Here is a 19845-nt window from a genome sequence, read left to right on the forward strand (position 1 = left end):
CGGACCTGCTGCGTGTCTGCATCATCTCTGCGGCTTTGAATTTAGGGAAGAAAATCCTCCCTCCTTCCCGAGGGCTCACTGCTCTCAGAGGGTCCCCCTAAGAACAGGAGTGGGCCTTGTCCCTCGCGAGTGGGGCTTGTCAGCGTGTGTTCGGAGCAGGCCTCCTATCTGAAGCAGAGACTGCTGTGCTGTTGTCAGTGTCTTGAAGCTAATGCATATTGATGAGGAAGGGCTGAGCGCACAGGGCTCTCTGCAGAGGGGAGGCAGACGGCTGGGAACAGCCCTATCTCCACGCAGGCAGCCGCTCGCTGATTCCGTTACATTCTCTTCCGCTCCCAGGGATGCTGAGCTGAGCCAGAGACCTTGCGTTTCCCCAGCTGCTCTTTGCTAACCCCCAGACCACACCTCAGGTGCGTGTTTGTCTCTGTCCTTTGAGCGGCGGCGCCGGGGGCCGAATCGTTCGTGCGGATGCTGGGGGCCCGACTCCGCTTTCCGAGAAGCAGCCCCTGACCCGTCCCCATTGTCTGGCGAGCGACTGCCGGGTCAACGGGGCTAAACGGGACCCCCCAGGCCGGCAAACCAACGCGCAAACGTGGTACTGAAAGCACCCCCCTCCTCGCCCTGCGCAGAGCCATTGTGTCGGAGGTAGGGCTGTGTGTGTACAGGCCGCTGTGTGTGTGGCTGTGTGGCTGTACATAGGGGGCTGTGTGTGTGTGTGTGTATGGCTGTGTGTGTAGATATAAAGAGGGGGTTGTGTGTGTACGGGGGGCTGTGTGTGTGTGTACAGGGGGGCTGCGTGTGTGTATACAGGGGGGTTGTGTGTGTACAGAGGGGCTGAGTGTGTGTGTGTGTACAGGGGGCTGTGTGTTTACAGTGGGCTGTGTGTCTGTGTGTGGAAATACAGATGGGGCTCTGTGTGTGTGTGTACAGGGGGGCTGTGTGTGTGTATGTATGTACATAAGGGGCTCTGTGTGTCTGTGTGTGTACAGGACAGGCTGGGTGTGTTTGTGTGTGTGTGTACAGGGTATGTGTGTGTGCACAAGGGGGCTGTGTGTGTGCCTGTGGTGTCTGTGTGTGTGTATACAGGGGCTGTATGTTTGTGTGTGTGTGTGCACAGGACAGACTGTTTCTGTGCGTGTCTCTGTATGTGTACAGGGGGGCACTGTGTGTGTATGTACAGAAGGGGATCTTTGTGTGCGTACAGAGGAGGGCTTTGCAGGTGTGCGGGGAAGGTACGTGTGCACTGGGCAAAGGCTTGTGCCAGGAAATTTTTTTTGTTTGCATGTGTTGATGCAGAGAAAGGATTGTGAAGGGTGGGGGAGAGGGGCTGTGTGTGAGAATGCAGATGGGAAAGTGGGTGTGAGGGGATGGGGATTTGGTGTGTGTGTGTGTGTAAGGATGGTGAGAAGGGGATTTTATATATATATATATATATATATATATATGTGATGACTGAGAATTGGGGGGTGTATGTGAAGGAGAGTGGTATGTGGAGTGGGGTTGTGGTGGGGTAAAGCAGAAGTCAGTGTGTTGAGTGGGGGGCAAGAGGCTTTGTTGTGTAGGAATGAGGCTTTATGGGGGCAGGAAAGTGTACATGGAGGGGGTTGTGTCTGAAGTGAAGGAGAGGCGTCTGTATGTGCATGCGTATGGATTGGTGTTGGATGTGTGGGAGAGGCTGTTCAGGGAGACAAGAATGAGTGTGTGTATGTGGAGGGGAGAGGAGATTGTGTGTGTGTGTGTATGGGGGAAGGTGGGCAGGGAGGGAAGGTTGTGTGTGAGTGGAGGTTTTTAGAGTTTGTGTTGGAGGGGAAGATTAGTGGTGTGTGAGCATATGGGAGGTGGGTGTTTAGATGTATGGAGACTGAGGATTGTTTGGGTGTAGTGGAGGGTGTTTGTGTGTGCATGTATTTGGGGGGGGGTGTCCATAGGGATGGGAAATATGTGTGTTTTTGATGGGAATCTCTACTTATCTGATGACTGGGATGCAGTATTGCTGCCTGGCTCTTAAAACAAGTTGACCTAACATCACTAATGCACTAATGTCTTAACAGTGCCACTTGGGAGTGCACTACCTAGTGATCCCTAAAGTGCTTAGTGCAAACAGAACAGCATTGTGCAGGGTTCTCTGCTTGGGGAATGGGGAGGCAGAGAGTAAGAGATTGTTACTCTTCATCCTGGCTTTCACAGCACCTTGCTCCCTGCAGCAAAGTGACTGCGACTCTCCCTCCACCTGTCTCCTTCCTGTTTGAGCCCCATACAAGCAGAGAACTGTCAGTTTCCAGGGTCTGATGCTGTAGGGAGGCTGTTACAGCTGGATCCCATTGCTTAATCCCAGCATTGGAAATGACTCAGCAGGTACCATGGAAGGGTACGGAAGGGGTAACATGGAGATAATGTTGTGAGGCTGAATCCAGTAGAGATACACTCTAATTTGAAAGTCAGTCCTGAGCAAAATTGTGTGTTGGGGGGAATCATGTTAAACCAGAGAGGTGGGGGAGAAGCTGAGGAGAAAAGTGTCCTGAGCCAACCAGCGTGGGAAGTTTGGGCCAAACAGAGAGGCCCAGGGAGATTGCATAGGGATAGTTTACCAAAGGTTGTGGTGGATTCTCCATCTCTGGCAATTTTAAAATCAAGATTAGATGTTTTTCTAAAAGATCTGCCGTAGTTCAAACAGGAATTATTTCAGGGACATTCTGTGGCCTGTGTTATGCAGGAGTGCAGACTGGATGATTACAGTGGTTCTTTCTGGCCCCAGAACCTATGAATTACAGTGTCTTATACGTAAGGCTGTGAGTTTGTCACAGAGGTCACGGAAGTCACAGATTTAATGGCTTTCTGTGACCTCCATGACTTCTGCAGCGGCCCGCTGCACTGTCTGCTGCTGGGGCAGTCTTGGGTCACCGCCCCCTTCCCCCAGCAGCAGCAGGAGTTTGTGTGTGGGGCTCAGGGCTGGAGGTTGGCCTGTGAGAGAGGGTGAGGGCTCTGAGTGGCACTTACCTCAGGGGGTTCCTCGGAAGCAGCAACATCCCGTGGCTTCTACGGGGAGGTGCGTCCCGGGGGCTTTGCGCACTGCCTCCGCCTATAGGCACCGCCCCCGCAGCTCCCATTGGCCACGGTTCCTGGCCAATGGGAACTCAGGAGCCGGCACTCAGGGAGGATGCAGTGTGCAGAGCTGCATGGCCGCACCTCTGCCTCTGCCTAGGAGCTGAGGGAGGTTGCGGCTTCTGGGGAGGTGCAGAGCCGGGTAGGGAGCCTACCAGCTCCGCCAACCCAGCACCAGCGGGGGTCCCCAGGTTGCCTCCTGAGCACCTGCATCGCCCCCCAGGCCGCCCCCTCCCCAAGATTTAGTCAGGGGTATATAGTACAAGTCATGGACAGGTCACGGGCCATGAATTTTTGTTTACTGCCCGTGACCCGTCCATGATTTTTACTAAAAATACCCGTGACTAAAACGTAGCCTTATTTATAGGATATTTTCTAGATGCTCTTTGGGCTTCCGCATCTTTCTGTTTTCCATCTTCTGTTGCTTTTGTCATGTCATGTTTGGCAAAAGGGAACTCGACGCTCCATCTGCAATGAAGCAGTGCATCGGAATTTATGCTCTTGTTCTGCTGCCTGCCTAGATGCTAGTTTGGAGGGCATTCTTGCTGTTGGAGTGGCCTCTTTAAAAAAAGCAGGCTTTAGGATAAATGTGTGTGAAATTCAGGCTCAAGGGGCAGAAAGGTCAATAACGTGGTGTTATGCTCTCTGTCTTTTTGAGAATGTTATTGTACAGTACAAAGATGGATTCCTCAGTGTTTTGTTGGCAGAGACGCAAAGGACTGGAATAGTAAAAGGTACTATTCTGCAGGTCATTAGTGTGGTACACTGGCTGGATTGCTATGGGTGTAGGGCTGGACTAGCAGGACAGGGTAGGTCAGGAGTGGCAGAGCAGTGTGGTAGTGTAATGAATGACTGCCTGAGTGATGTCGGGCTCTCATTCAGCTGTGTTAGTCCCTCACTTTTATGAAGAATAAATTCATCCCAAAATTGTTAAAATGAGTCATTATATCAGAATTGCCCAATTCAGAGAACTATGAATTGCATTGAAAACGATCAGAAATCTCTGCCCATTTGAATAACAGCATCCGTGCAACAGCCCCTTATGTGCGGGAGGCTTCACTTAGAGCCTGCACAACAATAATTTCTGCTTGTCATTAGGAGCTATTTATAATGACAATGGAGTCAAATTAACACAAAGGAACAACTGGCTGCCTTAAAAAAACCAAACAAACAGTGAGTGTGCTAGATGCAAACAATAGGCAACTGGGAGAATTCCTCTAGGTGGGATAATGTCTAATCAAATCAAATACTTGTAGGACCCTAAGTAGTTCATTAACCACTTCTGGAACTGTAGAAACTAGATAGAGCAATATGTGATGAATTACAGCCAGAATTGTCAGTAGCCTGATCTAGGGTGACCAGATGTCCCGATTTTATAGAAACAGTCCTGATTTTTGGGTCTTTTTCTTATATAGGCTCTTATTACCCCCCACCCCCCGTCCTGATTTTTTACATTTGCTGTCTGGTCACCCTAGCCCAATCAGCTGTGCTTGGCAGTTAGGGTTTGCTGGCTCCTCTGGCCATACAAGGCACACCTGCACACCTACTGAAATGGCTGCTCCTCCTGTGCTGGTGTATCAGGAGGACTTTCCAGAATGCAGCTGCTGACCCCAAGGCTACTGAATGACAAAAGCATGTGATGCCCACCTTTGGACACCGCAGACATTTTTCTTTTTTTGATTTATGCATCTCTGGTTTAACTCTCTACTTTATATTTTGTATTCTGAACTTTTTACATCTTTATGATACCACTTTTGCATTCACTAATAATAATAATTGCTAGCAGGGCCCAAGGGCTCTCTATGCTAAGGGAGATTGAGGTGGGGAGTCAGCCAATGGGGTCTGGTTAATATGGTGAGTGATGTTGTTAGATTTTTTAGAGCCCAGAGGACCTCCCATACACAGAGTCAGTTTCCTCTGAGATAGCCATGGCTAAGACCCTAACTTTGCAGGAAGCAAGCTGACACCCTTCTGCCTGCAACTGACCACTTGCATGTCAGGCTGGCTTGAGAGCACATGACGAAGGAAAAGTTCAGGCCTTCCTCCCCCACTACACCCCACTTCTCCCGACAGCCACACAAAGTGCAGAGAGAATACAAAACCACCACTTTTTTAAAAAATGGGGAAGAAGACAACAGTTTAAAAGGTTCAGTTAGGAAAGTGATTACTGATGAGGCAGACAGATACACACATAGATTCATAGATTCTAGGACTGGAAGGGACCTCGAGAGGTCATTGAGTCCAGTCCCCTGCTCGCATGGCAGGACCAAATACACATACTCAGTCTGGAGTGCACAGGGTGGTTTGGCCTCTCTAAAGGTGCATCTTTAGCTTTTTGGAGCTCTGACACACACAGGAGAGAAACCTCAGTGAAGAGGCAGACTCCCATGTAAGATAGCCTTAAGGAAGGACATGTACCTTGCCATAATTTTCCACCACCCAATGGTAATCCCCTGTTCCTCCCCTGAGCCCCAAGCTGATGCATTAGCCATGCTCTTTTATGTGCATTTGATATTGAGTTAAACTACATCAGTATTAATCACTTTTAAAATGATTTAAGAGTGTTCACACAAGGGGCTGCTGCACTGATTTGACTACATTGATTTAGAAACAGAGCTAGTGAAATAAATTTAATTTCTCTGCACATGCCAAGCCTGTAAAAGGTGGTGTCCCTGTGCCATCTGCAGCCTCAAACCCATTGACCTGAGACACCTTTGCCTATGGCCAAACAGCAGTTGTCTGTGACTATGGTTGCCTGTGAGTACAGTCCTTGCGTGCTGTGGGAGGTGTGCTGTGATTTGTCTTGTGCACCATTGCCCAGACTGGGCTATGGCCATCAGCAACCCTGTGATAGACTCATGCAGGCTACATGGACAAATGGTATCTTGCATTTTCAAAACCACAACACTATCAATAAGGAATTTTGAAATCATGGCAGAAAACCAGCCCAGGTAAAACTGAGTGTCCAGTTACCCTGAGATAGGCCGGGTTTTCAAAAAGGCTCAGCTTCCATGTGATGCTTATAACCAGATTTTCAAAAGAGCTCAATTCCCACCATGCTGAGCACTTCTGAAAATCTTGGCCTATGTGTAAGTGGGGGAATAGTCCTGCTTTTATGGGAAACTTTCCTGGCTTATACACTACCCTGGTGAAATGGGCTAGTGAAAGGATCTGAGTCCTCGCTCCCACTTCCTTTACCCAGAGGCCTGCCTGACCTCAAGGGCTCCCCCTCCACTCTCCTGTGTGGCAGAGTCCTCATAACCGCAACAAGGCTGGGCCCAGGATTCCTGTGGGGCTCGACCCCCAACCTTGTCGTTGTCACTTAGGGCAGGGGCTAGGGTGTCCCCACTCAGGGGTGCTCTCTCTGCACTGGATGCTTCCCTGACCCACTGATCATTACATACAGTTCAAAGCAAATACAATTTATTAAACAGCAACCAATTAAAAAAAATAAGGAAAAATGGGAAAGGCTAAAGGAAAACACATAGCCCCGCTCTGTGGCACGGGGACATCACAACCAGCGTCTGTGGAATGTAAGGGAAGTTCAGTCTGATCATCACAAGCCCCAGGCCTCCTTCTCAGGCTCTGGTTGTGCTGTAGGGATGCTCTGGGTCAGACACTTGCTCTGGTGGTGGCCAGACGCCCTCAGGCTTTAGATGGCGGGACCCTTCTTCCCAGTGTCAGCCCTCACCCCGTTGGGGTTACGATCCCCCTCCAAGCCTGGCCTGCAAGGCGTCTTGGTGGGGGCGTCTCCCTGCGCTGGGCCTGCTGCCCAGGGTCCCCCTTGCTCTCCCCAGCTGCTCACCACACCCGACTCCGGACTGCTCCAGCCCCAGCTCCACTCTGCCTCAGCACTGCTGCTGCCCTGCCTCCAACTCCCTGGGCTGCTTCATTGGCCCCTCTGGCTCTGGTTGCCACCGCTCTCCTCCCAGCACAGGTCTGCTCTGTAGGCTGCTTCTGTGACTCTGCTCCCAGCACTGACCTGCTTCCTGGGCTGCCTTTCTGGTTCCTCTGACTGGCACAGCTCTGCTCCCCAGCTCAGCTTGGGCCCCTGCTTTCTCCTTAGCTCAGCCCCACTCTCACTGAGCCAGGCAATTCCAGCTCATACCGAGGACAGGACTCCCCCGCCCCCCCCGGTCTCCTGACTCTCTGATTAGCCTACTGGCCCTGTCAATCAGGCTGACCTGGAGCATAGGCCTCTCCCCTTTGTTCCTGGGGACTGATTTCCTATTGACCCTTCCCCTTTCTTTTGGTACTGGGAGTTACTAAAACTCAGTGGAGGTATTTTGGTTGGCTAAGGGGACAATAGTCCCCTTACATATGTGTCCATCCTGCCACCTTTAAAAATGCTGCAACTTTAACTATTGCATCTCTCACTGTATCACCCATGTGACCCATCATCAGAGGACTTCCTCTGCCACCTGCTTGTAGGGTGACCAGATGACAAGAACAAAATATCGGGACACATGGGGGGGTGGGAAAGGGTGCGCCGCGGAAGCAAAAAAAGCCGGAGTGCAAAATATCAGGACATCTGGTCACCCTACCTGCTTGCCCCATATCTAACAAAGCAAAGCTGCCAAATCTCTTGCTTCCCAGCTGCCTGGGCCAGGGTGAGTCTGTGGAGGATAATGCAGACAGGAAAGGTGGCCTGGAGTCGGGAGACTGCAGACGCTAAAGAAGGACGGGATGTGGAGAGGAACTGACATAGGCCTGCAGGATGACCAGTTAGAAAAAGTCCATTTGCTGCAGTCAAGGGGTGGAAGAGGCCCATGACTTGAAGGGGGTTGGAGGGAGGTGATGGAGTAGGATGCCATGTGTGGGTGGTGGTGTCAGATTCATGGCAAGGAACCCAGGCTGAAGTGAAGGAGGTGAGGGAACAGCACAGCAAATCAACCCTTTTTGTCAGAAGGACAAGGACCACAAGGCTTGAAAAATGTATCCTGTACTGATTAGCTCAAGTACTCCCAAGACCAAAGTACTCTGGTGCCCCAAGCCATGACTCCCACCTACATGTTGTAGCCCCTCTGGACTGGAGATCTCTTTCACCAGTTGTCTGACCTCTGACACCAATTAATGCCAGGCAGGGCCAGGCTAAGGTCATCTGGGTCCATAGGCACAACATGGCTCTGTTCTGCATCCTTCCTCACTTGAAAGGTGGAAGCACTGGTTCCCCTCTCCTCCCAGAGGCAGTGCAGTGGCATTGGGTTCCTTCTGCCCCAGTAGAGGCAGCAGGGTCACTTCCTCCCCTTTGGCACAGAGGGGAGGTAACAGGGGTCTCCTCTCCTTTTCCAGAGAGGAAGGGGTGACAGCAGGGGCTCCCTAGTACTTACCCCATCAGCCAGGGTGTAACTGCTGGGGTGGGGGACAAGGCCCACTGTACTCTCTCCTCCTGCCACACACTAAGCCCCTTGCTGGGGAGGACTTGGCAAGCCCCCCACCCAGAGCAGAGAATCTAGGGGTTAACCTCTGTAGCAGGGTGGTTACCCGCTCCTCCCCTTTGGGACTTGAAACATCCCAGGAGAGGGCTGTGGCTGGGGCAAGAAGCCTGGGCTGATTGGGGGAAAGTAGGCTCAGCTGGGGCCATGCCCCAATCAGGCCGAGCTGGCCCCTATGAGAGGCTGTGAGCCAGAAGCCCAGTAAGCATCCTTCTGCTTGTAGAGGGAGAAGGGCTTGGCTGTAGGAACTTAAGCAAGACATCTAGATTGGGAGCAGGGCTGGGGAAGGGCTATGGGAGCCGGGAGCTCTGGCCTGGAAAACCCCAGGCTGCAGGCCTGACTATAGGCCGAATAGGTGAAGAGTTGCAACGGGGCAGCCTGGGGGTAGGCAGAGGCAGCAGGTCTGAACCCCTTTGCCTGTGATGAGTGGCTTATACTGCAGTCTGCCCCAGGGAATGGGGGCTAGATGGAGACTGGGCAGTAGCCAAGATTGAGGTGAAGTGGGGATAGGGGGTGGGGGTTCCCCTGGGAGGGGGAGACCCAGAACTATGGGGATACTGCCAGGGGGTGACACCCAGTTAAAGAGGCACTGGGGTCCTGGGAGGGACATGGGGGCCAGCAGTGGTGGCAAGATACTGGCCTGAAGAGGGTGCTCTGGAGGCTGGATGCTAATTCCTGAGGACAACTAGCAGGAGGCACTGCCGGATGAGTCTGTGCATGCTTACACCTCCCATGGTGGTGCATGAGGGCAGTTCCCCTCGCAGAGCTAGTGTTTCAGACTGTCTCCATACTCAGGCAGGCAGCTCTGACTTGTTCAGTTATAATTGTGCCACATTTTAATGTTTTTCTATACAACTACATAGGCTGGAAATGCCCTTTTTAAAAAATGAACGTTTAGAATCTGAAGAAATCACATGACTCCAGGAGCTGGGGCCCTAATCATGAGCCTATATATGCCTTAATCTAGCTCCCGAAACATCAAATAAACCAATTAATGTTGCCCCTGGAACCCATCCCCAAACCAGACACCCATCTCACCCAGGCACACGCACACCTTGCCTGGCACCTACCCCCAATGCAGCATCCCCTTGAGTGCAGGCACCTTTCTCATTAGCTGCCCACGACATCCCCACCAACATGCCAAACATCTCTTCTTGCTTCTCCCATCTCTAGGGTGATATAGTCCCTGGGTGTGTGTGGAGGAACATTCCCCTCACCTGCTTCTAGGGATTGGGAGGCGAGCCCAGGCGGAGCAGCATAGGGCAGGTGAACCACCTAAGAGAGCTCTTGCCCAAGTAGCTCTCCCTTCTCATTTGAAAGTTCTAGCCTTAATGTTTTATATGCATATAAATATTAAATATATAACCCATGCCTTTCCTGGCCCCCCTGCTTCCAGACCTGTATGCTCTCATCTACAAAAATCTGCTCCTCTTCTTTCAAAGGTGATATGAAGAAATGCCATATTGCCATTTGTAAGCTGCAATTACTGGTGAGGTCCATGAGCACATGCACAATGAACAAGATGGACATTCCGTATACTGATGCAGAAGGAAGTGGTCACATTAGCTTCCAGACACAGACAGGAAGCAATACTGCCATAGCTCCAGCATCCAAACTCCTCTCAACCAAGCACCCTTGCCAGTGAAGATCAGAACAGCCTGTTGCAAAGAGTCATAAGGGGCCTCTCTGCTCTCCACACTGATGCTGCAAATACATGTGCGTGATCCCATAAGTGCATATCTGAACAAACTTTGAAGGCCACTTTCAAAGCTTTTTGAATTTACAAACACTAAAGGGAGAGAATACAGCTGAGCTGAACCACATTTAAAAAAAAAATTCTCCCAGCTCTAGCTCTAAATGAAAGAGGGCTGCATTGCATATGCATAGCTAATTCAAGGTTGCCCTGCCTTATTCAGTGTACAAAAATGTTTTCTTCCAGGTCATTGATCAAAATGTTAAATAGTATAGGCTACAAACCAATCACTGAAGGACTCCACTGGAAACACCACTTGATGATGATTCCTCATTTACAGTAACATTTTGAGAGCTGTCAGTTTGTGACACACTATACTTCGGGGGAGTGCCCTGTAACCCCCATATTCATCATTTGTATATAATTGTGGTATTTCATATAAAGAATGCCATGTGAGATATCCTGGGAAAGGTTATGATCTGCTGAAAGCCATTGTTCTATCTAAATGTGTATCGTTAGTAGGCTGTTGATTAATTGCAGATAACTCACGTGATTAACTCAAACATTAATCATGATTTTAAAAAAAAATAATCGCAGTTTTAATCACACTGTTAAACAATAGAATACCAATTGAAATTTATTAAATATTTTTGCATGTTTTTCTACATTTTCAAATATATTGATTTCAGTTACAACACAGAATACAAAGTGTACACTGCTCACTTTATATTTTTATTACAAATATTTGCACTGTAAAAATGATAAACAAAAGAAATAGTATTTATCAATTCACCTCATACAAGTACTGATGTACAATCTCTTTATTGTGAAAATGCAACTTACAAATGTAGATTTATGGGTTTTTTTACATAACTGCACTCAAAAACAAAACAATACAAAACTTTAGAGCCTACAAGTCCACTCAACCCTACTTCTTGTTCAGCCAGTCACTAAGACAAACAAGGGAGATAATGCTGCCCACTTCTTATTTACAATTCACCTGAAAGTGAGAACAGGCATTTGCATGGGACTTTTGTAGCCGGCATTACAAGGTATTTGCGTGCCAGATATGCTAAACATTCATATGCCCCTTCATGCTTCAGCCACCATTCCAGAGCACATGCTTCCATGTTGATGTTGCTCATTAAAAAAAATAATGCATTAATTAAATTTGTGATTGAACTCCTTGGGGGAGAATTGTATGTCTCGTGCTCTGTTTTACCCGCATTCTTCCATATATTTCATGTTATAGTAGTCTCGGATGATGACCCAGCACATATCGTTCTTTTAAGAACACTTTTTTGCTGCAGATTTGACAAAACGCAAAGAAGGTACCAATGTGAGATTTCTAAAGATAGCTATGGCACTTGACCCAAGGTTTAAGAATCTGAAGTACCTTCCAAAATCTGAGAGGGACAGGGTGTGAAGCATACTTTCAGAAGTCTTAAAAAAGCAACACTCCAATGCGGAAACTACAGAACCCAAACCACCAAAAAAGAAAATCAACCTTCTGCTGGTGGCATCTGACTCAGAGGATGAAAATAAACATGTCAGTCCACGCTGCTTTGGATTGTTATTGAGCAGAACCCGTCATCAGCATGGATGCATGTCCTCTGGAATGGTGTTTGAAGCATGAAGGGATATATGAATCTTTAGCGCATCTGGCATGTAAATATCTTCCGACGCTGGCTAAAACAGGGCCATGCGAATGCCTGTTCTCACTTTCAGGTGACATTGTGAACAAGAAGTAGGCAGCATTATCTCCTGCAAATGTAAACAAACTTATTTGTCTGAGTGATTGGCTGAACAAGAAATAGGACTGAGTGGACTTGTAGGCGCTAAAGTTTTACATTGTTTTATTTTTGAATGCAGTTATTTTTTTCTACATAATTCTACTTTTGTAAGTTTGCACTACAGTACTTGTATTAAGTGAATTGAAAAATACTATTTTTTTTACAGTGTAAATATTTGTAATCGGAAATAAATATAAAATGAGCACTGTATGCTTTGTATTCTGTGTTGTAGTTGAAATCAATATATTTGAAAATGTAGAAAACATCCAAAAATATTTAAATAAATGGTATTCTATTGTTTAACAGTGCAATTAATTTTTTTTAATTGCTTGACAGCTGTAAGATTCATTAGTGCATATGAAGCTATGCAATTGTCATAGAAATGGAAGGGACCTTGACAGGTCATTGAGTCCAGTTCACTGCCAGACCAAGTACTGTCCCTGACATTATTTTGCCCCAGATCCCTAAATGGCCCCCTCAAGGATTGAACTCACAACCCTGGGTTTAGCAGGCCAATGCTCAAACCACTGAACTATCTCTCCCCTGCTTATGTTGTATGGTTGTCACTAAAATGTGCTGTGAGTTGTGGAATCGACCCCAGATACTAGGTCCCCAAAGACAACAACAAGGGAGGTAACCAATGCCTGGGTGGGTGTCAAACAACCATCAACAGCCATTGTCTAGCAAGGAAGTTACAATTCAGTGACTCACTTGCACAAGGTCACAACAGGGGAATTGCTCAACCTTGCCTGCTGACTCAGTAATGCCCACTGGGCATGCCTGGACTTGTGCTCTGCAAGTACATGGAATGAGGATATTCAATAGATGATAGAGGCCTCATGGTTTGTCCTGGCTCTTCCCCCACTTTCAGTGAAAGCAACAAGAATGCTGGAGCTGAGGAGACTGGTCCCCAAGCTAACAGGCAGAGCATGCATATGAAAGACTGTAACCAACCTGCAGTTTTGACTGGGGTGAGGAAAAACTGCTTAGTCCAGATATTGCCTAGTATAATAAGGTTGAGAATTTAGACTGCGTGCTTATCTTTTATTTTCTTTTGGTAACTACTCTGACTTTTTGCCTATCACTTATAATCACTTAAAATCCATTTTTTGTAATCAATAAACATTCTAGTGTTTATCGTTACCAGTGAGTTTGACTGAAGTGCTTGGTAAATCTGCTCAGGCTACAAAAGCTAGTGTATGTCCACTTTCCATTGATGAAGTGGTGAACCAATTAATAAACTTGCATTGCTCAAGAAAGGGTCTTAGTGCTAGAGGGTATATTCTGGTGGTATAAGATGGGAGCTTGGGGGATTTGACTGGTGCCTTTCTCTGTGTCATTTGTGAGTGGCTCTGGGAGCTGTCGTGCAATCTGGCTGGGTGTGGGGCACCACACGTGGTTGTCCTGAGAGGTAACAGCACTTCGAGGGGTTTGTTGCTTATCACCAGTAAGGCATTGTGAGAGACAATCAAGATTAGTAAATTAAGGGGGCACAGTGGTCCCACGGTCCCAGGCTGTGTGCCATGTTAATTTGATATCATCTTAGTTTTTTAATCAAAATGTGAAGTACTATGTCAAATGCCTTACAGAAGTACATTACAGCATTTATCAACCAAATTTGTAACCTCATAAAAAAGATATCAGGTTAGTATGACAGGATCAATTTCCCATGAATACAGGTTGATTCGCGTTAATTATATTATCCTCCTTTAATTCTTTATTAATTGAATCCCATATCAGCGGCTCCATTATCATTCCTGGGACCGATGTCAGGTTGACAGACCTATATTACCCAGATCATCTCATTTACCATTTTAAAAAATTGGCATAACATTAGCTTTCTTCCAGTCTTTTGGAACTTCCCCAGTGCTCCAAGACTTATTGAAAATCAAAATTAATGGTCCAGCAAGCTCCTCAGACAACTCTTTAAAAAAATCTTGGATGCAAGTTATCTGGATCTGATTATTTAAAAATGACTAAATTTAGTAGCTTCTCTTTAACATCGTCCAGAGATATGAGTCGAGAGGAAAGAGTATTATCATCACCAAATGATGAGACTATGTTTTTCCCCACATACAGTACAGAAATATTTATTGAACACTTCTGCCTTTTCTGTATTCTTATAGATAATTCTACCGTTTCCACCTAGTAGTGAACCAATACCATTGCCAGGATTCCTTTTGTTCCTAATTTTTTTTAAAAGCTCCTTCTCATTGTCCTTAACTCTGCTGGCCATAGATTTTTGTGTGTGTGTCCCTTTTCTTCCCTTATCAGTTTTCTACAGTTCCTAATTTCTGATTTATATTCATTACTATCAACTTCCCCTTTCTTCCATTTGTTATATATTATTTTCCAATTCTTTATAGCTGCTTTCCCTTCTCCTCTAAACCAGGTCAGTTTTTAACCCAGCATATCCTTCTTCCTCATTTTTGGGATTGTGGCTTTTGGGACATCTGATAAGGTATTCTGAAATTGTTCATAATTATCATTTACAGTTTTCTGATTAAAATGTTCTCTCAATGCAGATTTTGTAGAAATGTCAGTATTAACTAAGGTTGGGATTTTCAAAAGCACCCAAGTGACTTAGGAGCACAAGTCCTGTTGAACATCCCACCCTTTGATGTTAACTAGAGCTACAATATTGAGTCTGCCAAAGTTAGCAAAAATTTCTAATGTGCACTCATGACATTTTTTTTTGAAATGTTTATATCTCAACTGTATTTTAGTTTTTAGCAAACAATGCAAAAGGTCTGTTTTGCATGAAGAGTAGCCTGCCTGAAAAATTTCAGTTTGTGAAATTAAATTGTTTTTTAGTTGTGTGAGTAACGTGTGTTAAAGGTTTACTTAAAGTTTTTTATTTTTTTTTTAAATCTTTCCATAATAAAAAAACCCGGTCTAAACTGATTTTGCTCAGACTTTCCAAAAATAATTAATCTCTGGCTGACATCAAACATGGAAAATGTCAGGCCAAAAATGCAGTTTTCAGAAGGCTATGAGCAACTCTTTGCAGGTTGTAATGAAAGTTCTGATATGATCGTCAATATAGACAGGGCTACTCTTCCCACAGTAATGAACTGAAGCCTGCAGAAACAGGAAGTGTGTGCATAATACTAAGCCTCATTACTGACTCATTAATGTACTTTTTGTTCTAGATAATCTGACTTGAAGATTTCACTTTAGCCAGTCCAAGATGGAAGCCCCACTGGTGAGTCTGGATGAGGAGTTTGAGGATCTGAGACCCTGCTACGTTGACGACAGAGAAGAAAAACCCCATTGTTTTTATGGCTCATCCCCTCAGCATCTGGAAGATCCCTCCCTTTCTGAGCTTGAGAACTTCTCCTCTGAAATTATCAGCTTCAAGTCCATGGAAGACTTGGTGAATGAATTTGATGAGAAGCTGAATGTCTGCTTTCGGAATTACAATGCCAAAACCGAGAACCTGGCTCCTGTAAAAAATCACCTCCAGATACAAGAGGAGGAAGAGCATCTTCAGGATGAGGAGTAAGTAGACTAGAAATTCTAATAATACATTTAACCCAAAGAGGCTTTAATTTATTTTAATGCATAAAGCTGGTCAAAAAAGGAAAAATAAAAACTAAGAAAAAAAATGAAATTTTTGAAGACTTTTCCATTGTGCAGGGTTTCTAATAGATCTCTTTTCAGTTTTTCAAAAATTTTATCGCATTTTTAAATATTTTTTTTGGTCAAACACATTATGGAAATGATTCTTGACACTTGTTTTCAGTAAACAAAAACATCTGAACCATTTTGATGATGGTTTTGATAATTTTTTTGATTAAAAACAATGGATAAAGAAGTCATGAAAATGTCTGAAAAATTAAAACAATTGAATAAGTGAATAGTTTTTTGCAAAATATTTTTTCTTTGGAAAAAGGCCATTTTACAATTTTTTTTTTCAAAACAAAACATTAATGTCTACTCACAAAGAGATAATGACAAGGCTTCTAGGTCACCAAGGCTATTTTTACACTACCATGTTTAGTCGACTTAAGTTACATCAATGATCATAAGCTGCTTTAATTATGTCGGTTGTGCACATCCACACAATGCTCCTTGCGTTGGCAGATCACGTCCACTGTTGGTGCTCTTGCATTGACAGTTAGAGAGTTGTATCGTGGGAAGCTATCCCACTGCAACTTGCCACTCTCTGATCCTGGGAGATCTGGGAACGGATTGCGATGCATCATGGGAGTTTGCTCACCATCCCATGATGCAGTTATTTCCATCCCATCATTCCATGGGCTTCTGACTTCGTTTCATGCCATTTTTAACAGCCCTTGTAAACTATGTGCCCACCATCTCTGTCTGAAAGCATGGATCCTGAACTGCTGAGCGTTATGACCACAACGCGGCTGGTTCAGCAGTATTTCATGAGCTGTGAAACAGAAAGTGAATCAGTGGTGCCTGCCCTCCTGTGTGTCATGGAAAGAAATAATTCCATATTGCTGCTGGCCTTCATGGAGCAGCTGAACATGGTGGACCATTGGTACTGGGCTCAGGAAACAAGCACTGAGTGGTGGAATCTCATTGTGATGCATGTATGGGATGACAAGCAGTGGCTGTAGAACTTTCGGATGTGCAAATCCACCCTCCTGGAACGGTGTGCAGAGCTCATCCCATCACTGCAGCATAAGGACACCAGAATGAGAGCTGCCCACACTGTTGAAAAGCTAGTGGCGATCACTATGTGGAAGCTGGCAACCCTAGACTGCTACCAGTCAATTGCGAATCAGTTTGGTGTTGGAAAATCCACTGTGGGGGTTGCGGTGATGCAAGTCTGCAGGGCCATTAATCACCTCCTGCTACAAAGGACTGTGACTCTTGGTAATGTGCAAGAAATATTTGATGGCTTCAAGGCAATGGGATTCCCTAACTGCAGCAATAGATGGAACACATCCCAATTTTGGCCCCAGACCATCTTGAGACAGAGTACATTAACTGAAAGGGCTACTTCTCCATGGTCTTGCAGGAGCTAGTGGAACACCAGGGCCATTTCACTGACATCAATGTAGGGTGGTCAGGGAAGGTGCAGATGCACGCATCTTTAGGAACACTGGACTGTATAGAAAACTGCTGGTCTGGAAAGAAAGTCCCAGCATGAAGATTCTGATGGGGGATGTGGAAATGCCCATAGTGATCCTGGGAGACCCTGTGTACTCTTTGCTCTCATGGTTCATGAAGCCTTACACCAGGAACCTAGACAGCAGCAAGGAAGCATTTCAACTACAGGCTCGGCAGGTGCCAAATGACCACTGAATGTATCTTTTTGGCAGATTAAAAGGTTGCTGGCACTGCCTTTTTGGCAGGTTAGACCTCAACGAGGAAAATATTCCGACAGTCATTGCCGCCTGCTGTACAATGCATAATAGTTGTGAAGTGAAGGGGGGAAGTTTCCCCCAGGGTGGAGTGCTGAGGTTGATCAGCTGGCTGCTGATTTTGAGCAGCCAGATACCAGGTCAATTAGAGGGGCACAACAGGATGCCATTCAAATCAGGGAGGCTTTGAAGGAGTATTTTGACAATGATTTCTAGCAATGTGTCTTTATGTGAGGTATTCAGCCAGGAAATGTTTACTTGCTGCTCTGTATGAACCCTGTCATGCTTGATTCCTGAGCGTTACTTGTACTGTGCAAATATTCCTTCCAATAGCCATTGTGTTTGAATGTTAACACCAAGTAATGTGCATATGATACAAATAAAGAGTAAATTTGTATCAAAAATAAAGTTTAATAACAGGACAAAAAACAAAATATTTGTCAAATAGGGGACATGGAAATGAGGAATAGTCTCTCGGTTATGGCTCTCACAGCTGAGTGTAATTCCAGCTTTCACTGTGAAACCAGCCCCCGGGGGTTGAGTGCAAGGGTACTGAGAGGGATCAGGAGCATGCACAAAATGTGGTGAGGGAGTTTGGGGAAAGCATGGAATGGAGTTCTGTACTGACTGCAGGGGGACTCATGCATGGATGTGCTCTGACTGAAGCATAATGAGGGACTTGAGCATCTCTGTCTGGTCCTCCAGTAGCTTAATCATCCACTCCTGCCCCTCTCTCCTTTCCAGGCTAATATTTTCATTAATTGTCTCCCTCCATGCTCTTGTTTCACTATCTGCTGTAGCTGTTGACTGCAGCACTTCACAAAACATATCCTCCTTAATCTTCCTGGTTTGCTGTCTTATCTGATGGAGGTACTCTGCTGCTGGGTGCTGTGTCCAGTTTTGGGCCCCACACTTCAAGAAGGATGTGGAAAAATTGGAAAGAGTCCAGCGGAGGGCAACAAAAATGATTAGGGGGCTGGAGCACATGACATATGAGGAGAGGCTGAGGGAACTGGATTATTTAGTCTACAGAAGAGAAGAATGAGGGGGGATTTGATAGCTGCTTTCAACTACCTGAAAGGGGGCTCCAAAGAGGATGGATCTAGACTGTTCTCAGTGGTACCAGATGACAGAATAAGGAGTAATGATCTCAAGTTGCAGTGCGGGAGGTTTGGGTTGGATATTAGGAAAAACTTTTTCACTAGGAGGGTGGTGAAGCTGTGGACTGGGTTACCTAGGGAGGTGGTGGAATCTCCTTCCTTAGAGGTTTTTAAGGTCAGGCTTGACAAAGCCCTGGCTGGGATGATTTAGTTGGGGATTCGTCCTGCTTTGAGCAGGGGGTTGGACTAGATGACCTCTTGAGGTCCCTTCCAACCCTGATATTCTAAGTGGGGTCCTCAAGGGCACATCTTCAGAAGCCAAAGAAACAATGAACTGATACAGTGTTGCACTCACAGCTGTGAATCATAAAATTTACAAACACATCTATCTCACTGTCCCTTGGCTAGCATACAGCTTGGCGTGAGTCTGAAATAGGGTGAGTTCAGTGGGGGGTGCAAAGGGGGGAATGGGCAAGAAGGAACAAAGGACCTGGGTGGTCTGAGAAGGGGGTTCCTACAACGTCCTAGTGGAAATATTCTGAATATTGGTACCCTTATCCATAGGCGGGGTAATCAAACCCGATATCTCACTCCTGAGGGTAACCAGGGTGCATCTCTTGCATGCGTGCGGCTTCAGACTGTCTCCGTATACTGCTCGCCTGTTTGCTGCTTTGGTCGCTGCAGAAATAATTGCCGGTTGGGTGCAGCAAAATTTCCTCCAGTGGGGGGAGAAACAAGTTAGTTTTGTCAACGAACCTTTGGCAGAGGATTGCAGAATATCTGCAGGAAAATTTCCTAGAGATCTCTTTGGAGGATTCCCAGTAGGGTGACCAGACAGCAAGTGTGAAAAATCGGGACAGGGGGTGGGGGTAATAGGAGCCTATATAAGAAAAAGACCCAAAAATCAGGACTGTCTCTATAAAATCGGGACATCTGGTCACCCTAATTCCCAGGATATCCTGGTGTACATTAACAAACTTTCCCTCCAGGCTCCCGCTGCATAAGCTCTGTTGTTAATTTCTTTCCCTTATCCTTCCTCTACTGTATAACAAAGTACATGAGAGCTCAATTTCCTCTCACCATGAAGTATTAAAGTAAAATGTATGCTTACCTACACTCGCATCCCCTGCTTCATGTGCACTGGAGCCAGAGTGTTGGGACTGACTAGATCCTTCCAGAGTCAAAAAAAGGTCCCAACTCGCCACATCACCGCAGGACATTTTCATGTGTTCTACATCCTCCTCCAACTCCACTTCCTTGTCTACCACTTTGACCTTGGGTTTGACACTGCTGGCTGCTTCCTTCTGTTCCCCCGAAGTATCCACAGGGCTCCAGGCGATGGAGGTGGAGTTGCAGCCAAGAGGGCATGCAATTCCTTGTAGAAAT

The 19845-nt window shown here is 46.3% G+C and overlaps 1 protein-coding gene across 3 annotated transcripts in view; it reads left to right on the forward strand.

Annotated features, from left to right (window-relative positions):
* Positions 1 to 284: 284 nt before the first annotated feature.
* FEZ1 (fasciculation and elongation protein zeta 1) overlaps positions 285 to 19845 on the forward strand; it is a 121514-nt gene continuing 101953 nt past the window's right edge. For 2 of the 3 annotated variants that reach the window (XM_026657953.2, XM_026657955.2), the window contains exons 1-2: positions 285 to 410; positions 15176 to 15524. In XM_026657953.2, coding sequence (XP_026513738.1) covers positions 15214 to 15524 — 311 coding nt within the window. In that variant the 5' untranslated portion in view covers positions 285 to 410; positions 15176 to 15213. Of the gene's footprint in view, positions 411 to 443; positions 646 to 15175; positions 15525 to 19845 lie in introns of those variants that run through there. The other variant, XM_026657954.2, reaches the window with a different exon arrangement.

The sequence above is a fragment of the Terrapene carolina genome, unplaced genomic scaffold, assembly GCF_002925995.2.
Source record: "Terrapene carolina triunguis isolate 2854851 unplaced genomic scaffold, T_m_triunguis-2.0 Scaffold374, whole genome shotgun sequence".
NCBI classification, from domain to species: domain Eukaryota; kingdom Metazoa; phylum Chordata; order Testudines; family Emydidae; genus Terrapene; species Terrapene triunguis.